The sequence below is a fragment of the Lycorma delicatula genome, chromosome 4, assembly GCF_047948215.1.
Source record: "Lycorma delicatula isolate Av1 chromosome 4, ASM4794821v1, whole genome shotgun sequence".
Lineage (NCBI taxonomy): Eukaryota > Metazoa > Arthropoda > Insecta > Hemiptera > Fulgoridae > Lycorma > Lycorma delicatula.
In genome coordinates, this window is record NC_134458.1 from 128,085,537 (window position 1) to 128,105,843 (window position 20,307).

Below are 20,307 nucleotides of genomic sequence, written 5' to 3' on the forward strand. Positions count from 1 at the left end.
TTTGTCCAATATGTAATTAATGAATGATTATTTTGTACAAATTTACCAATATTTAACACATTTGGTGTTTGGAGTAAAATATTTTCAAATTATGGAAAAGGCATCGAGGAAAGGAAAGTAAATCTGGACTTTGATGTTATTAATATATTCCTTGAGTTTGACTTATTACTTATCCGAAAATATTTTATTAAAGATTTCTACCAATTCATTTTTCCTGTAGAAGTTTCACCAAAATATTTACAAATTTTGTATTAAACCTGCTGTTTATTAAATTATTACAATAAACATTATGTTTACGTCTGCTTTTTTTATGATGACCTCATGTTTTTTACAGTTTATAGATTAAAAAAAATCACTATTTCTAACTTTTAATTTAATAAAAGCAGCTGTTTTATTCCCAGTTGCCAACACTTTAAAAATAGGTATATCATTAATAAAAAATTATATAAGAAATATTATTAAAACTTTACTAACATTTTGGCTACACTAACCTAGATGGTTTGAAGATTAAATAGTGATCTCTAAGCAAGAGATTAAGCAAGAGATTGGTATTGACCAAGCAGGTCAATACCTCAGTTTAGATGCATTATAGTAATTAACATGTTTTATATTATATTCTTGCCAAATGGCTTCAATAGCATGTGGTAGTAGTACCTTGTAGTAGCCCTGAGAAGCTGTTGTTGTCGTCGATTGGCTTCGTCAGCTCATTATAACTAATAAACTTGTGGTAGCCCTGAAAAGGGTTGTTTTTTGCATTAGCTCTGAGAAGAGCTGTTGGGTCCGAAAGCTGGTCTCTGGCGAAGTCAGGGAGTTGCGGCTCATCCATTAAAATCTGACTGGCCCTTCCCCTTAGCAGCAGTTGGATCTCCACTATAGCGTGACAGTAGCGGCCCCCAGAGCCCTGCAGTGTTGAGTCACTGTCGGTTGTCTTTTGATAGCACTGTCGGTTGTTCTCCCCTGAGCGATCCCATGATGGGCCGGCTCCTGTTCCTGAGTCCACTGGCCAGGGCAATTGAAGCCCAGCAAGCTAGAGCGGAAAGATAGCATCCATTTCCAGCAGCTCCCTCAGTGGGCTGGCCAGGCTTGCTACTCCAAGGGGGATGTTGGCATCTGTCAGGAGGTCCCATGTTGAGGCGACCAAGGAACTTCTTCTGTCTTCTTCTATCATATTCTTCTTCTTCTTCTTCTTCTTCTTGGTCTTCTCCAGGTGGTGGTCGATGATGAATTAAAAATTCACTCTCATGCACGCTCTTTTATTGGAACCTAAGAGTGATGGGGCCGCAGCACTGCTATGGTGGGAATGACGCTTGTACCAGCATATACGTATACTGTGCTTCAGCTGACATCTGAGCTGCTACCGTTGTTGTCTGCCGATATTAAATTAGACATATATGTGGTAACAATATATAGGTCTTGTCTACTAAAAGGAAGCATTTGGCATTCCATGGGAATTTTAAATAATTATTTTGTTGTTTTATTTATTTGTTTCAAAACTTAGAAATACATAAATATTCCCTCTATCCTTCTTTAGTTTCATTACTAAACAAAATGAAACATTATAAAACAAACAGTATACATACAAGAACATATTTTTGATACATTAAGATATAATTAAACCTGTTCATTATAACCATTCTGCTTTTATTTAAAGATTTCTTTTATTTTTTAACATTTTATTTATAAATATTAACTTAAAAATCCAAATTGTGATATAATTATGATTTTATCTTTGTATTTTTCAGTCAAGTGGTGTAGCTAAGAGTACGACTGGTAGTGGAGGACAGTGGGTCCCCACATCAGAATGGGTATCATCATGGAAAACTAAATTACCACTGCAAACAATTATGCGATTATTACAAGTTTTGGTGCCTCAAGTTGAAAAAATCTGCATTGATAAGTCAGCATATACATATTTTTTATATAGAATATAATTTATTTTTTTTATTAATTATATGATCACGCAAATGTTTGTGATAATTTAAACTGTAATTTTGTTATTATTACACTGATGCTAGTGCGGTTGTGAAATTATTCAGTTTGCTCAATTTATTTTGGATGACTGTCCCCCTGATTGTTTACATAATCCAGATTCTTTATTAAATGTTGAAAAATTCATCAGGTAATTGGAAAATTTTTTCTTTTTCATGAGATTGACTTTGCATCTCATTTATATCATTCATTTGAACATGGTCTTTTTACCTTTTTTTACTTTTACTTAAAATAATTGTTTTATTTTTTATTTAATCTATAACATTTAATTCCTTTTTTTGTATTCAACAATTATAGTTTTTTAGATTTTCTTTTGGCATTTAATGAAACGAAGAATATTACCATAAATTACATTTCTGTTTATGAAAACATTTTTGTTTCAAAAAAATTACAAGTATATTATTGTGTCATTTCCCAGTACATTGGACAAAGTTTCTGCCCATTTTTATATATCTTTTACTGAGTGTTCACCCAAAAAGTGTCAAAAAAAATTATAAAAACTGCCGAAATTGCAACCTCTGGCTAAACTGTTTGCTGAATTGGTGCATCAATTTTTTCAGATCTTGTTTTGCTTGATTTCCTCACGTAAGCTTGAAGCTTGTCCAAGAGACATGGAAAATGGAATTTTGCAATGTATGAAAAAATGCCATGCCTGACTGGGATTTGATCCCAGGATCTCCAGATGAAAGACTGAGGTACTACCACTCTGCCACAGAGATTTTGAAGTAGAATTCTATCAATTTTGAGTTAGTTACTTACTGCTGTAATCATACAAGCTCAAGTCACTTACCAACTTATCAGTGGCACTCTTCTGCTTGCTGCTAGTCCCTTCTCCATTCCCAGTATCATGAGATTCTTTGTATTTGTTCTCTCCATCAAAGCATCTTTAATCTGGTTTGGTTCCCAATGGTTTTCACACATTCTTGTTATCAAATATCAATCCTTCATTTCTCAATTTATTAAGAATTAGTTCTTGCCTCCTTATATTGGTGTCAGTAGTTTATGATTTTATAACTTCTTACTTTAATTTTGAAGTAAGAAATCTTGATGTAAGCGTTTTCTTATATAGAGAAGGGCTTATGTTCACTTTTCAATCAATTTTTAATTTCTATATCTTTCATGTTTTGCTGTTCACTATTTCTAAATACTTAAATCCATCTAGCATTTCAAGAAAATGAGTACCTATTATCACTGATTCCTTCCTTTCCTTGTTTGTTCTTCCTTCATAATGAACTACTTTGGTCTTATCATATTGTATGGCAGATAATACAAAGGTGTGGTGAAAGGCTCTGGGCTTCACACAGAGATGGCGCTAGTATACTTAACTTCTCGATGGCGTTGCATGATTCCATTCTTCATTAGTTTACTAATGAAGAGGAGCATTACTAGCGTTTCAAGTCACTGCATCACTTAGTATAGTATTTACTGTCCATCTGAGTGGAGTATTAGGGCATTTTTTTGGAAAATGGAGAGACTGAAAATTTGTGCAATGATTAAATACTTCTTTTCAGAAAGGCTTAAGTGTAAAGGAATATAAAGAAGAGCTTGATACGACATTGGGAGACTACTCCATCAAATACAACAGTTACATGCAGCCACAAAGTTTAAAATGGGTTGAACATGCACTAGCAATGAATCACACCGTGGATGTCCTTCTGAAGTGATCACACCAGAAATGATAGGAAAAGTGTATAAAATAACTTCGGCAGATCAAGAGTGACAGAGAACGAGTTAGCAGAATCTGTAGGCATCTCAACAGAACACGTGCACAATATTTTTGCACGAACACTTGGGCATGAACAAGCTATGTGCTAGATGGATCCCGCGTTTGCTCATGCCCGACAAAAAACAGTGTTGAAAAAACATTTCAAGCAATGGTTTCTAGCTCTTTTGGTGCAATCCAGAGGAATTTTTACGTCAATTTGTGATGGTTGATGAGACTTGGTTTCATCAACTAATGAAGAATGGAATCATGTGACGCTATCAAAAAAAGTGAACTAACACCATCTCTGTGTGAGGACCGGAGCTTTTCACCCACCTTTTTCTCATCACTACACTCCCAACCCAAAACAGCAATCAAAACAATAAGTTGAAAAAGATCAACCTGCTCCAAAAAAAGCAAAACAACTTTTATGCTTTAACAAAGCATGACAACTGTTTTTGGGATGCACATGGATTAATTTTCTTAGATTATCTTAAAAAGGATGAAACAATAAATGGCGAATATTATGACCCTGTTTCAGTATCTCACCAATGAAATTAAAGGAAAATGTGCACATTTGGCAAAAAAAAAGCTTCTCCATCATTTGCAGTTGGGCATTTGAGCATTTGGGTTAAATGCTCATATTTCAGTCTTTGCAATGGCAAAAATCAATGAATTACAATTCAGATTGCTCTAAATTCCTCTATATTCACCTGATCTGTCTCCCAGTGATTTATCACTTGTTTCCTAACCTAAAAAAATGGCTTTGAGGGAAGAAATTTTTTACTGATAATGAAGTTATTGCCACTGTAGATGCTTATTTTAAGGAGTTGGATAAATTAACATATTGAACTGGCATATACACTCTTGTGGAACGCTGGGCTAAGTACGTTTGTACGTCTGTGGAACTTAATGCTGAGTATGTTGGAAAATAAATCAAAATGTTCCCAGAAAAATGTTATTTTCTAATCCAGACTTGAAAGAAACGTTTTACACTACCCTTGTAATCAGTATGGTCCCACCAACAAACATTGTAGAAATTTCCTTGAAGTCCTTCTTACCTTCAACTAATACCATTAAGTCTTCTGTAAATGTCAAAATTTCACGTTCACTGCAATTTTTATTTTTCATTTGATCTCTATAATATTTTTTATAGTATTTGTAACTTGTTTTAAAAATTTCAGTAGTCTTCTTTGTTACTTTTAATTCAAGAGAATTGTTGTTTCTTTCTATTTTTGGGTTAAAGGCTTCTCCCACACCTCCACAAACAGTTTATAAAGTTCTTGCCAGATATTTTCCATCCTAATTGATAATTTCTATTGTGATCTTCCTCCCTTCTGGGACCTATTTGTTTCATAGATTAAATTCCATTTCAGGTAGTAGTAAGTTGTGCATTTATTTTAGATGATTTTATGTGATTTGAAATTACAAACTTTCTATTTGATTAATTATTTCTATTTGATGTCTTGTGCATTTTCATTATGAAACATGTGGTTCGTGATTAATTAAATGTCCTTCTATTTCCTATGTATAATTTTTATGCCGTTTTCAATAAGTCTATTTTGTTTTAATAAGAATCTAATATGTTAAATATCCTTTTTTAAAGTATGATTTTTTAATCATAATGTGAGAAAGCATCAGAGAACTTTTTTAATTAGTTTTTATATTAATCTGTTGCTAGAATTATATATCGACTTATTATTTTTGTAAAGAAAATATATGATGAAACATTTATTTATTTAACAGAAACAACAGGCTGATGCCCAGTTACAGTTTCTTGATCAGATGAAATTTTAGTATGTGAAGATGCATAGCCAGAAATCAAACCCAGAATATATATATATATATATATTTTAAACAAATATATTTTACCTTCTCAAAATTATGCTTTACAGAATCAAAACAAATGTTTTAAACAAATGAATTTAAAGATGTTCTTTTAATTTTGTATGTGTAACATTAAAATATAGTAACTGGAAAATATTTTACAGGGTTCCCCCAGTCTTATTTTTTAGCATTACTTGCCTACCTGTGTAGGCAAAACACTGTACTGCTTCTAAGATTTTAAGGAAAGCCTGCAGCAGTTCTGTATATTGTTAATATATTTCTCTAAACACCAAAAATATGTATTATTTTGATTTGTCAACTAATGGTAGATTTTACTATAGTATACAACTGAAAAAGACAACAGAAACCACTTCACTTCTCATTTTCCCTTACATGACTGGAATGAAATCCTATACTTGCAGATGAACATAGTCAACTGATGTCATCTGTTACATCACTAAAAGGCAGCAGAGGTTCTGCTACCTGAAATTGATATTTATGCTAAGTCAATATGCATTGCCCAAATTGATTTGTATACTAAATATTCATAGTTAGAATGATTTTATTATCCTTAATAAAAATTATTTTGTACATCACATTTAATATGATGTAGATTAATGGTTTATTTTTTAACACCAATAAATTTATCAAAAAATGTGTATATATATTTTATTGATGTAGAATTTGTGTTTTATAAAATTTTTTTCATTCTAGGGGACTTACAGATGAAAGTGAGATACTGAAATTTCTTCAGCATGGTACATTAGTTGGTCTTTTGCCAGTTCCACATCCCATTTTAATCAGAAAATATCAGGCAAATGCCGGGACTACTACATGGTTCCGAACATATATGTGGGGTGTCATTTATCTCAGGTATTTTAATTTATTTTTTTATGATTACATTTTTATTTTTGTTAATTAGATTAGAAATCTGCCAAAAAAGAAATATATATTGTTTTATGAAAAGAATTATGTGATATTTTAGTTGAAGAGGGCATTTATTTTCATTAAAGAGGATGGTGTGTTCATCTTTCTTTTCTTTTGAAAATGCTTTATTTATTTCTTCACAAGATGCATTGGTATAATTTATTACAGGTCAGTTGAAATCTCTAAAAAAAATTTAGGATTATAAGCGAAACATTATACATGTTATTTATTTAATGTTTAATATATGCTTAATGATTCACTGAAGGTAATATATATAGCGGGTGGCTGAAAAGTAACTTACACCCTCCCTTTAAATTTTTGTGTAATTAAAAAAATTGGATGTGGTTTGCGGCATTCTTCCTTGTACCGAAGGACTATTTCAATGAACATATATTTCACTCTGTTCAATTTTTGAGTGACATGAACGGGTACAACTTAGAAATTTCAAATGGAACCAATGGTCATATTTGATGTATTATTTTAAAGACCTTAATGGAGTGATAAAAATTTTATAATTAAAACAAAATTCTGATCGCCCCATCCCAAATAGTGACCAACAATGTGTGTGTTTAAGATAAGATAGCTGCTTTTTCATTTTTTTATTTGAGGTATCCTGATTCACTCTTGGGAAATCTTCTCCAATAAGAGAGGCTAACTCAGTAAGCCTGAATTTTGAGTATTCGGCCTTCGAGGGGATTGGGGGCAGTTGCAGCTCAAAAATGTTAAATGGGATATATGGTCATGTGTTACATTGTTTTAAAGGCTTTGCGAGACAAGCAAAATGGTATTAAAAAAATTAAATTCTAATTTTTAAACATTACATTAATTAAAAATTGAAAAATATTAATTATTAACATTTTTCAAATACCTCTTTTAATTAAACTTAGAATAATGAAGAATTTTATTTGATTTAAATAAATATCAGTTTGCAGTCTAATTACTTTTCATGTGTAATTAATTCTGTCTTTTATATTAAAAAAAGTCCTATAATCTCATGAATTAAAAATAGCACCTATTAAAATTATTTCAGTTAAAAAATGTCATTCCTTCTCACCTCATATTAAATGTTCAAACTCCCTTCCCTGTTCCTCTATCCAGCAATATAGATACTGTTCAAAAGCTTCTCTCACATTGTGAAAAGTTTCTGTTGAAATCTTCTGACATTCTATCTCAATGTGTTCTCTTAATTTTTCAAGAGAAGTTGGCTGTGAACTATAAATAGTTGATTTTAAATGCCCTCACAGGAAGAACTCAAGGGGATTTAGGTCAGTTGACCTGGTTGGCTATTCGATACTACCATGTTGAGCTATCCAGCGATTTTGAAACTGCTGGTTCAGTGCATTTCTCACATTTCAAGCCTAGTGTGGAGGAGCATCATCTGACTGGAAAAACACTTCTTCTCTCATGAATAAAGGAGCCCGCTTTGGTCTACGACCTACTCAATTAAATTGTTGAGAGCTGGAATTATCAGCTCGTTCAGCAAAGCATAATACATATCACCATGTAAGTTACTATTAATGACAAATGGTCCAAGAAGTTACCTGTCATTCCAGCCCACACATTTAACCAATCCGGTTACTGGATATGCCTTTCACTAATGAGGGTTTTCTTGGGACCAGAACCCACTATTATTATGTCTATTAAAAGCCCCATGTAAAGTAAATGAGACCTTCATCAGTAAAAAATATGTTGAATTAAGAAATAGTTCTTGCTGTTAATTTCTGTGTCAAAATTTCATTGAATTCAACCCTCCTATCAAAGTCATTTTCAATAAGTTCTTGTATTAATTGAATCTTGTATGGGCGATACTTATGTTTTATAATACTTTTTGCGACGAGCTAAATTATTATTTCATGCAATAACTTTTGCCGATTGTTGATTATTAACAGAAATTTGTGCTAATATTCCTTCTTCAATAATATCATCTGTACTGGGTCGATCAAACTTTTTATTGTCTAAAACGCTAAGAGTGTGTTGAAATTTTTTTATTAAATTTGTAACTGCAATCCTGGAAATTGTATGATTAGGATGCCGTGCATTAAATTCATTAGCTATTCCTTTGTTTGTTTTTATTTCTCTAAATAAAAATATTATTTCTACTCTTTCTTGAATTGTAAAACCCATTGTTTTTTACCCAAAAGTTTTTTGTACATTGTGATTTTTTAAGGAACCAAGCTAAGTTGAAAAACAAAACCAGGTTTCTAAGTCAGGTTAAACTTTTTTAATCTAAATTAAGTTTTTTTTAAATTATTGATTTCTTTAATCATTTTTACTTTTTGACCTTTGTAATTTAAACTTTTTTAAGCTTACTAATAAAGAAACACAAAACTTCATCCAAAAATATCACTGATGCAGTTACACTTCAACATCCATTAGCTACTTATTACAAAAGCAACAATGAAAATACGTTTTTAAGATTGTAACTTACCTTTGTTTAATTGTTGATGAGCTGTTGACACTACCAACTTACAAGATAAAAATCACTTTCTTAAAAGCTTCCTATGAAATAAAATTTTAATATTAAAAATGAATAAATTAATTATTATTTTAGACTAAGTTTAATTAAAAGAAGTATTTGAAAATTTTAATAATTATTTTGTTTAATTTTTAATTAATGTAATAGCATTTATGTTTGCCATCTTTGTTTAAATAGTCAAAATTTATTTTTTGTTTTGATACCATTTTGCTTGTCTAACAAAGACCTTTAAAACAATGTATCACATGACTTATTATGTAAAACACCTGCCTCCCCATCCACTGAAGGCAAATACTCTAAATTGGGGCCTACTTAGTTAGCCTCTCTTATTGGAGAAGATTTCCACATAGGGAATCGGAATATCTCAAATAACAAAAAAAATAAAGCAGAGTAATTCCAGCTGTTTAGAACAAACACATTATTGGGCACCATTTTTTATTGTGGATCTGATACATCAAATGACCATTGGTCCCATTTGAGATTTTTGAGTTGCTCCTGCCGTCCAAAAATCAAAAAAGTTCATTGAAGTAGCCCTTTGGTAAGAGGAAGAGTGTGTGTGTGTGTGTGTACATATACATACTAATAGTATATATATATATATATATATATATATATATATATATATATATATATATATATATTTTAGTGTAGTAATAGTATACATATATATATACTGCTAGTAAATGTAGTCTTAATTGAAAGTAGTTTTGTTTCCCATACAGTTATGTTGTCAATGATTTTTTCTTTTCCAGAAATGTTGATCCACCTATATGGTATGACACAGATGTAAAATTGTTTGAGATACAAAGAGTCTAACAATAAATGATGTATATAATTACAATATCAATAATAATTATATTTCAGACTTTATTTTGCATTTGGTGCTTTGTATATTACTACAATCAGTATCATCATCATCATCAGCATCATTATTACATTGCTTGTAATAGTACTGTTATATCTATTACTGTTATTAGATATAAGTAAGTATTATTATTACTAATATTGTATTAATTGTTATGTGAAAATTTTATAATAAAACATTAAAGAAAAAGAATTAAAAGTTGACACTTTTACTATTTTATTGATTTACATGATTTTATTAAGATACACATTGTAGAAATGGCTTACTCAAAAAGAAATCTGTGTGCCATTTTTTTAAACAGCTTTTTTTGTTTTTTTTTTTTCATAAAATGTAAGGTTATTATCTATTTTAATAGTTGGAAAAGTATTTTTTATTAACACTTTGAATCCAAGTCTTTTAAAGATTGAATGGAGCTAGAAGCAATGCCTATTCAACGGGACTTTCAACCAGTTAAAGAAAATTTATTTCTATAAGATATATAAATTCCTTATATAAGTAGAACTGTGAACCTTAAATTTTTAAATAATATAAAATTATTGGTTAATATTCACCTAATAAGGGCCAAAAATATTTGTTTCCTTTTTTGCAACTATAAGCTAATGTTGATTTACAGCCATTTATGGGAAATGAATTTTATAGCATATAAAAAAGTCCTGAACCTAACTGAAATTTGCACCCAGGTCTAGACAAAGACATGGATGGATGCTACCCCTCTGCAACAGTGATTGAAAATATAGAAATAAAAGAACTATTAACTCCCTCGGTAAGCAGTGAGTAACATCCTCTTGAACAAGTGACAAGTAGTTTAACTACCACTAGTTTGGCTTATTTATTTAACTTCTGAAAAGGAAAAAGAATCCTCACCAATGAGTCTCAAAAGAGAAATTTATGTATCACAGGTGCATCATATGTAAGGATTTCAATGGCTGATACAATAGTTCCATTCCACTGATGAAGGGATAAAGTGGAAGAGAACAAAAAGGTAGGACAGAATTAGGGGATAATGAACTCCCACATAAGTGCTGTTTCTGATAAAGGCACTTTACCAAGGCACTTTATCATATACTTATTCAGGACCAAATTTATAAATTACTGACAATTGTTTTAATAAGCTTAAAATACATAAAGATGTAGTTTTGAATGGTATTTTTTTTTTTTTTTTAAGAAATTTGAAAATACCAAATTCATGCCAATATTTTTCACAGATAAGTGGGATGTTTAAAATTATTAACTAATAAGAGAAATATTACTTTTAAAGGGAACTTATCAGTATTGCTACCTTCTGTGAAATACTTTTGGGACTTTCTGCTCCCTTTAAATCAACTGAATGCTTTGTTTTTATTTATTATTTAATACTACTATTATTTCTATAATTATAATTATATAATACTATTAATTATTATGAATAATATTATTTCAACTGTTATTTTAGTTTTAATCATGTTATATTACACAACATATTAATGAGTTTGTTACATAAAACATTTGAAATGGGCTTGTTTAAAACCTTATAACACGCAGGAAGTCTTCCTTTTTAAATTAAAATATGAAATCGCAATACATATCTTAAAAAAAATTTTCTTATAATATAAAAAGGGACTACTTTAATAAATTTTAGAATTTACCAAATTCAATAATGTTATTACTCTATCAATTTTACTGAAATATTGCTAGCATCTTAGCTTTTCATCTAGAAGGTTTTTTTGACTTCAAATCCAATTCAATCCATTTCAAACTCTTATTTACAAAGTTTTTCATTGTTTAAGAATATAGTATTTTTTCTCTGTTTTTTTATTAAATTCTTGCAAGTTAAATTAAAATTATTTTAATTTTTTTATTATAATTCTTCTTAACAAAATGGTAGAATTTTGAAATTTTATGCCCTCAAGCACATGAATAAATTTGTCATTATGTAAATCTATTTGTATATTAATTATATTTTTACATAGAAAAATCATAATTTTAATTCACTTTGGTTCATACTAACACATGCAAAAGTTTATCAGTTTTCATGCTATTTTGTATTTATCTTAATAATTACAAACAGATGTAATAGATTTTTATCTTAATATTACTTCCTGTGTCCAGGAAAAGAGTTACTGAAATAAAATGTGAACAAATAACCATAATTTAATTTTAAAAATTATGCAAAATGAATTTTAATTGCTATATATTTTGTTAATTTTACACTTTACTGACAAATTATAGTAGTATACATTTTGATGAGTTTTTCTAAGATTCATGTAAAACAGAATAAAAGTACAAAAATGTAATATAAAATTTAAACCACTAAAGTAAATAATAAAATAATAAACCACAAAGCACTACAGTAAATATAAAATCCAGAAAAATTGGCTTAAACAACAAAAAGTAGTGTAGACATGGGTAGAATAAAATGATAGACAAAATTAAATTAAAGTATATGCATGCCAACAGTGATGAAAAGAAAATAAAGAGCGAGAGCATGGCCAAGTGATTCATATAGATTTTCAAAAATTACTAGAAATCTACAAATATGAGTAACAGCTGTGTATGTGGGTGTGTGTGTGTGTGTGTGTGTGTGTGTGTGTGTGTGTGTGTTCATGTAATCTCTAACAGAAAATCATGTCATAGTTAACAGTAAGTTTTAAATATTGCTTTATGAAGTTTTCATATAAATGTGATTGTTTTGATGTTCACAGTAATAGAAGTATGATCTAATACCAAAATGTTTTAAATGGCATTCAGGGCCATTCAATAGATTGATTATTCATAAATCAGAATTGAAATTGGTTTCAAAGTGTTAGCATATGTCCATTCAACTGTTAAGCATTGCTGTAGTTCCTATCGTTAGTTACGTAGTTTGTAGTAGATTATTTTTTATTAAAAGTTTTATTATTAAATTTAATTTGATTTATCTTTTTCTATACATATTTATAAGTTAATTTATTTATCATTATATCAATATTTATTATTTTATTATATGTATATTTATTTAATATGATTATTGTTATGCTGAACCAATGTTTCTGTTTGCAATGTATTTTCTTGTTTTGGATAATTTTCATGATTTTTTTTTTGAGTTTAGGATATGATTTCTCTGTAGTATTTTCAATTTTTTTAAATTGATATATACCCCTTTCAAATTTCTTCTTAAATTAAATTTATGCAGGAATTTTTTAAACTTTTAATTTAATTACATCATTATCTCTAGAAAATTATACTTGTTTTTATATCAAGTTTTTAGTTATAGTACATTTGCTAGAGTTAGAATAATAAGCCATATAGCAATATGCAAATCCAATTGATAATTGAGAATTAATTTGTAAATATGGATTAATTTAAGAAGTTCTCAAGAAAATCTTGTGTCATTTTTCTTCATAGAAGAAAACTGCTTTCCATGCAGTAACTATACAAAATATGAATGAAGACCAATACTAATTTATTTGTTTTTTTATCAGTAGACATAAACCCAACTGTACTACCCACCGTATTAAAAAATTATGACCCTAGCTTTCATCAATTTCATGATTTTATTTTTTGTTCATTTAAAACCAAAAATAACTTGGAGAAATGAAAAATAGTCTATAAAAATAATCAGTAGCTCAACTTTTCATATAAAACATATTGAAGAAGTTATTTCTAATTTGAGTGACCTAGACTGCTCTTTTTATTGGTTATTGAATGTCAAAAGTAACTACATCCTTATGAGAGTAAGTATATCGTTAAGATAATGTTTATTTTATACTGCTTCCAACTTGTAACTGCTGTAGTTAAGTAGGTTTTATACTATCTTCTCAGACATTCAAATGTGCATTGTATGTGTATTTATTTTGAGAATGGAATTGAATTTTATGGTAATCTCATTTTTTTAACGTAATGCTCCTTTTTCAGTCAACAAACTTACATAAAATTATGCAATTTTTATGTAATGACTGTTAAGATATATGTAGTAAAATTCTAAGAATTCCTGTAATAAATAAGGTCTTTGTTAATATGCATTATATTTTATTATATGAATATAACATATATATTATATGTAATGAAAATATTATAAATAGGAGTAGATAAAATTCTAAATATAATTTTATTTCCTTAATTGCATGCATTAATTTTATTTTAATAAGGACAGAAAAAGAAACTGGTTAGGGGAAATGGAATCATGATAGCTGCATTGGAAGTGTCAGTACAAGAAGAAAGGAAGAAGGATGAAATTAATAGATGAAGTGAAGTATGGAAAACTAGAAAGGGATGAAGGAGAAGGCTTGGATCAGAAACTGTCGGAGACAGCAGTGGCTTAAGGAACCTGCTCCCAAGTAGATGATGACGATGATGATGAATTGGATACATCAAGTATAAAATACATGCACAAAACATGAAATCTACTAGCTTAATTCTGACTATAGTTATAAAATAACATATCACTTTTTTTACAGATGAGATAATATCCAATTTAAAATTTTACTGCCATTTAAATCCAGACTATTTTTCACCATCTAAAACTTAACATATCAATATGAAAAAATACTGTTTTTAAGATTTCATACAGGATTTTGTTTTATATTATTATTACACATGGTAATAAAAAAAACCCCAAGTGTTGATAAGTGGAACATGCAAAAATGCTCACATTTGTAAACGTAGTCAGCATTAGTTGATTATTCATTATGCTATTGATTCAGCGCTGAAAGTATTAGTGTTTTGCATAAAATTGAATGCAAGCAAGATTCATCATATAGAACTGTTATCTATTCCAAATGATTTTCAACTGATTCAATATTAGAACCATTCTTCTGTTGACAGTATTTTCCAGCATAAATCTTTTTCTTTTGGTATATTTTTTCTCATTGCTGTAATGTATTAACATAAGGTAAAAATAAAATGCTTCATCTGAAAGAGGATTTAAGATTATTTTTGTCTTGAAAATGTTATCGTGTATTATAAACATGCATAAATCTTTTAACTTCAAAGGTTATTGAATTATATGGTATTATATGAAGTAAAGATGAATCTATTATACAAAGGTTTTTTTTTTAATTACTTTGGTTCAGCATTATCAATTTTGGTGCAATATTTCATGTTGCAGTCGTTTGTATTAATTTTTTTACACATTAATTCTTCACATTTATCAGTAATTTAATTTTTATCTTAGTAATAATTAATTTCAGTTAGTCGTATTTTTATCTAGTGTTTTTTTTTTTTTTAGTTACTCAGAAATTAATTGTCATGTTTATTACATTAATATATTTCTGAATTATATTTTACTGTTCCAGATTTTTATGTTTTTTATTGAAAATGGTAATATATTTAAGATCAGCTTTCTTAGTATTTCATTATTCTATCATTTATTATTTTTTTTATTTTATTGTTTTACATTTGCTTTACAAAGAAATGTAATTCAACTGTTTTATTTTATTTATAATAAATGTTAATGCAAATGTTTCTTATCGACTAATATTTTCAGGAAAAAAAATTGTAAGTCTTTTACCATGATATCATAATGTAAGTGAGAATGTATATTCTGTAAACAAGCAGTAAAATAAAATTTCTAAAAAGTGATAAATAAATGTATAGAATAGATTTGTTTTTATACTTTCATTTATTATTATTATTATTCTGATAATTATTATTTTTTTAATTATTTTTTTACTTATTCTTAGAATGATATATATAGTATATAATCATTATTTATTGATTTTTTTTGTAATTTATTTATTATTTTTTCTCTCACAATTGTTTGATTTTTGCAAAATATTATAGAATTATATTTATAAATATACGTAAAATATTATACAATAATTAAAATGTAAATATTTATTTTAGTTATAGTGTGATGTATGATAAATAGTAGTGAGCTTATGGCATTTATTTTTAGTATACTGCATGCATATACATCATATCAGGTTCAAAAGCACTCATCCAGATTTTTGTTTGTATTTTGTGTGAGTGAATGCATGTGTTTCTTTTTTGTATATACAATACCAGTGTTCCAGGAGGTTTTTGCTAAACTTTAAACACTCCTCTGATAAAATAATGAACAAATATTCAAATAAATATGAGGCAGAAATGCTTTGTTTTCAAATTAAATGTAGTCAAAAAATTTGTCCTTATTTTTGCCCCAACAATAAAATTAAGCTATAGTGAAATTTTTGGGGAAAAATTATTTTATAATTTTTTGAGTAGATTTTTTTTTTAGACTGATTTCATTAACTATTAGAGTAACAGTTAATAAGAAACTTATTATGATACAGCCCAAAGAATTGAAGTAAAAAACATACTTTTTTAAGATTTGATTAAATTGGCAGTAATCAATTAAAAACTTTGTAGCAAAATGTTTAAAGAAATTTTGTTACACGCAAAAGTAAATTAATGCCAAAACTTAAATGTGTGTTTTTTGACTCAGTTTTGTGACTTAGCAATAATTTTCTTGGAAACTACTGGATATACAATTCTAATGCCCATATTTTTTTTCAGAAGAACAATCCTATCAAACCTCCAATTTTACTACACAAAACTTGTCCCAAGAATTTCTGTATACCTTATTTTGCCAAAATCATGGCAAAATTTTTCACTAATTGTAATTCGAAAACAGAGCACTTCAGGACCCTGGTTTATAAGAAATTTTTCATTATTTTAATCAGTGGAATGCACTAGTAAAGTTTTGTAAGAACCTTATGGAATACTCTATATCTATCTATACATACTTGTTTCAAATATAAATCCCACCGTAGAATTAGGTTCCCAATCAAGAAAAAATTATTAATAAAATATTTGTTTCAAAACAATTATTTCATAATGTTTAATAGAATGCCTTCAATTATTCCTTATTACTCTTTTGCTGTAATAATTAGATGATAAATTATGCACTTTTGTAGAACCTGTATCTTTCTTTTATTATCTGAATTCAACATTGCTTCATTTTCTTTCAGTTTATTTTATACAAACAAGGTCTTTCAGCCTGTTCTGTTGTAGTTAAACAACAGAACAGGCCCATTTAAAAAATCAAACATCCATTTTTTATTGTTCCATTTAAAAAATAAATTCTAATTATATTTTAACAGACTTCAAAAGTTTTTAAATGAAAATTGGGACAATTCATAATCAGATGCAATGAAAACATCACTGTTTGTAAATATTTTATTCTTAGGAAAAAACTGAATTCTTTCTTTTTAAATTAGAAGGTGCACTAAATCCAAGACTTTTGTTTATTTTTTATGTTAATCTCAGAAAGTGGAAATAGATGTCCATATTTTATAAAATAAAAAATTTGTACTTAAATGAAAAATAAAATAATTAATTATTAATTTAATTAAAATAAAATTATTAACAATACATACCTTTATAAATATGTTAAAATTAAAATACTTTATGTATTTTCAGTGGAGGTATAATTTCAAACAAACCTAAAAATAGAAAAGACATTAAGGAAGAAAATAGACAGATTGAAACTCATTTGTTACTGTTCGATGTAAATTATTATTTTTATTAGTTTAGAGGAAACGGCAATCTTAATTAAAGCTTTTTTCCACTTTATTTTTATCAATATAAAGAAAGTAAGTTGCAAGGTGCATTATAATGATCTGTTTCTCAAAAAAGATATCTTCTATGAAAAATAAACTACTTAAAATTTAGAATAAAAAATAATACTTGTGCTTCTGGTGATCTAGATCATGATATGAGGGGTTCTGCAAAAAACTTGCAGCTATTCAGTTATTAAGAAGGATTAGAATAAAACTGTTTGATGTTAATTGAAAACAAAGAAATATTTATTTACATTTACTCACGGGTTTTTAAAGGTTTCACTTTAAAAAATTGCAATTAAATCTTTAATATAATCTCTGAAAACTTCCTTCAGTGTCTTGTAATACATTATAATTTTGAGGGCTACTATACTCTTGAAATAAATTAATTTCATTTGGGACAGACAGATAAATCTTTGAAACGTGGGTTGTGATGGTATGTAAAACCCACACTTTCAATGATTTCAGTGGATTGAAACTAGAGAAGTCTTTTAAATTATTGTAAAAATAGATTAATATTGTGTAAAATGGGATAGAAAATTAATCCAAAGCTTATGACATTAAATTTTTTTATTGATTTATGAATTTTGCCACTGTTTACAACAAATTTTACACAAAAATTATATTCTAAAAATGTTTCTAATTATAGTTTTACTGCTTAAGGTAAAAAATGTATTTTTCTTGTTTCATTAACAAATTTGTTTTTAAAGGTATGTAGACTTACTGTATTTATTCAATTTCAAAGAACTGTCAGATAGAATTAACAGGTGATTTAAAAAAATTCCGTCAGTTAATAATAATGTTTTAAAGCATTCTAACTGGTGTACTTAAAGGTATTTTCCAATCATAATCAAGAACAGTGATTTACTTTCATGGTTTTGAGATTTGAGAAATTTAATTCTTAAATACACTTTTCACTATTCAATATGCCTTTAATTGGAAGTGATCTTGGTCTACCATAGGAGAATTATCCCCAAAACATATTTATTGAATGTTTAAAGTTTTTATAATATACTTTGGCATAATATTTTCACCGTCAGCTCAACATCATGCACTTAGATCACCTGGATAAAAGCTGTCCCTTCCAAGAATAATTTGATCCTCCAGTATTGCTTGATTCGGTATTTATATTACTCACTAAAATTGTTCATCATAGCAGCTGTCAAACATTGTTTTTTAGTATATTTCTTGCCTTTCAGAAATAGACTGTCAGAGCAAAGTTCAATGTAGTAGGTTTAAGTAGCACTTTTTAAAATAAATATACAATATTCTAAGACCTACAAATTCTTTTAATTGAAAGAGTAATTATTTTACAATAGAGATAAGAATATCCAGTAACATAAGTAATAAGGTATGGTAGAATATTAATAGGTAGGTGAATATCCTGCAGTATAACACTGCAATTTAACCCTGGAAGAAAACCAATCTTCTAAATCATTTATGATGGTGCTAAACCAGACCTGCTCAGCATAGATCAGAAAAATAACATTAACAAGAAATAAGTTAATAAGGTAATTTTATATTCAAAGGTAAAACATTTATAAAAATCAAAAACAAAAGCAGTCCCAAAATTTAAGTTAGTAATCCCCAATTAATGTTTTTCACAGAGTAATTGGTCATAATATTACAAAAATGTCCTGAAGAATCAATCAGATAGTAATATAAGTCAAAACCTATTATTTAAATAAGAATTTAACCATTCTAAAACAGACCCATACATCAGATCTCCAACTTCCTTAAAAGCAAGGAATTACCAACCATTACTGTTAAAGAAATGTATCTAGTTTATTAAAAAATACATAAACAGGTTACCAGGTCTACCATCATCAATTTATTCTTTTAAAAACAAAGTTGAAAGAAAGATAAAAAATCTTACATATAAGTCAGTTACATATAAGTCATATAAGTCAGTCTTACATATGTGACATTTTTACCTGTTAACAGTGAAGTTATCAACCAACTACGCCACCGTTATTCTGAAGTTTTCCTTGCTTGTTTTATCATGGCTAAAGTTATTCCTGCATTTAAAAAGGATCCAGAAATCTGCGTAGCACTTATAGGCCCAGCACCTTGCTGATATCACTATCCAAATGTTAGTGATGATAATATACAAGAAATTGATGGATTATTTGCAACAAAATTTTTATCCTCCTTTAAACTTTGTTTTTAGAGAAATGAATTGACAATAGAGAGACAGGTAACAAGAGGCTATCTCCTAATACATTTTTAATAAGCTAGATACATTTCTTTAAAGTAATGGCCAGTTATTCCTTGTTTCTAAGGAAGGTGTAGCTCTATGATATATGGGTCTATTTTATAATGGTTAAATTCTTATTTTTAATAACAGGTTTTAACATGTAGAAGTATCTGGTTCTTCAGTACAGTGTTGTAATATTATGACCACTTACTCTGTTAAAAAAATTATTTGGACATTACCATCCTCTATTTTGGGACTGCTTTTGTTTTTAATTTTTGTAAATGTCATACCTCAGTAACTTATTTCTTGGTAATGCTACTTTTTTTATCTCAGCTGTGGATTTTATGGTTTAGCAGCATCAATGCTAGCTGATCATAAATGATTTTGAAAACTGGTTTTCTGCCAGTGGTTTAATTGCAGCGTTATATTACAGTATATTACTGTAATGGTCATCTAAGTAATCTAGGAAAAGTTTTAATTATTGCACTTAATAAATGCAACCTATTTGCATTTAATAATAATATTTTTTGGTAGAGGATTGGATCCAATTTGGTAACCTTGGTAGCAAAACCAGTTTAGTACAGTTTTTGAATCGGTACCAATTTTTTTTCTTATTCTAACAAATTATAACAAAAATAACATTAAGTGTAATTTTGTTAAATGTTTGCTGCTAATAAAATATTTTGATTGTATTGAATTATTTGATGTATTCAATTCATGAACTGCTTCAAGTAGTGGAATTCTACAATAATAAGGAAATTTATTTTGTTTACATATTGTTATATTTTATTATAATGCAATATATGTGTTATAATATTATTTATA

The 20,307-nt window shown here is 28.2% G+C and overlaps 1 protein-coding gene across 1 annotated transcript in view; it reads left to right on the forward strand.

The window, feature by feature from the left end:
* Positions 1-15,077, forward strand: part of LOC142323865 (protein HID1) — a 75,360-nt gene extending 60,283 nt beyond the window's left edge. Inside the window, exons 14-17 of the mRNA XM_075364163.1 lie at positions 1,743-1,897; positions 6,233-6,391; positions 9,674-9,904; positions 13,893-15,077. Coding sequence (XP_075220278.1) covers positions 1,743-1,897; positions 6,233-6,391; positions 9,674-9,737 — 378 coding nt within the window. The 3' untranslated portion in view covers positions 9,738-9,904; positions 13,893-15,077. The remainder of the gene's footprint in view (positions 1-1,742; positions 1,898-6,232; positions 6,392-9,673; positions 9,905-13,892) is intronic.
* The last annotated feature ends 5,230 nt before the right edge of the window (positions 15,078-20,307 follow it).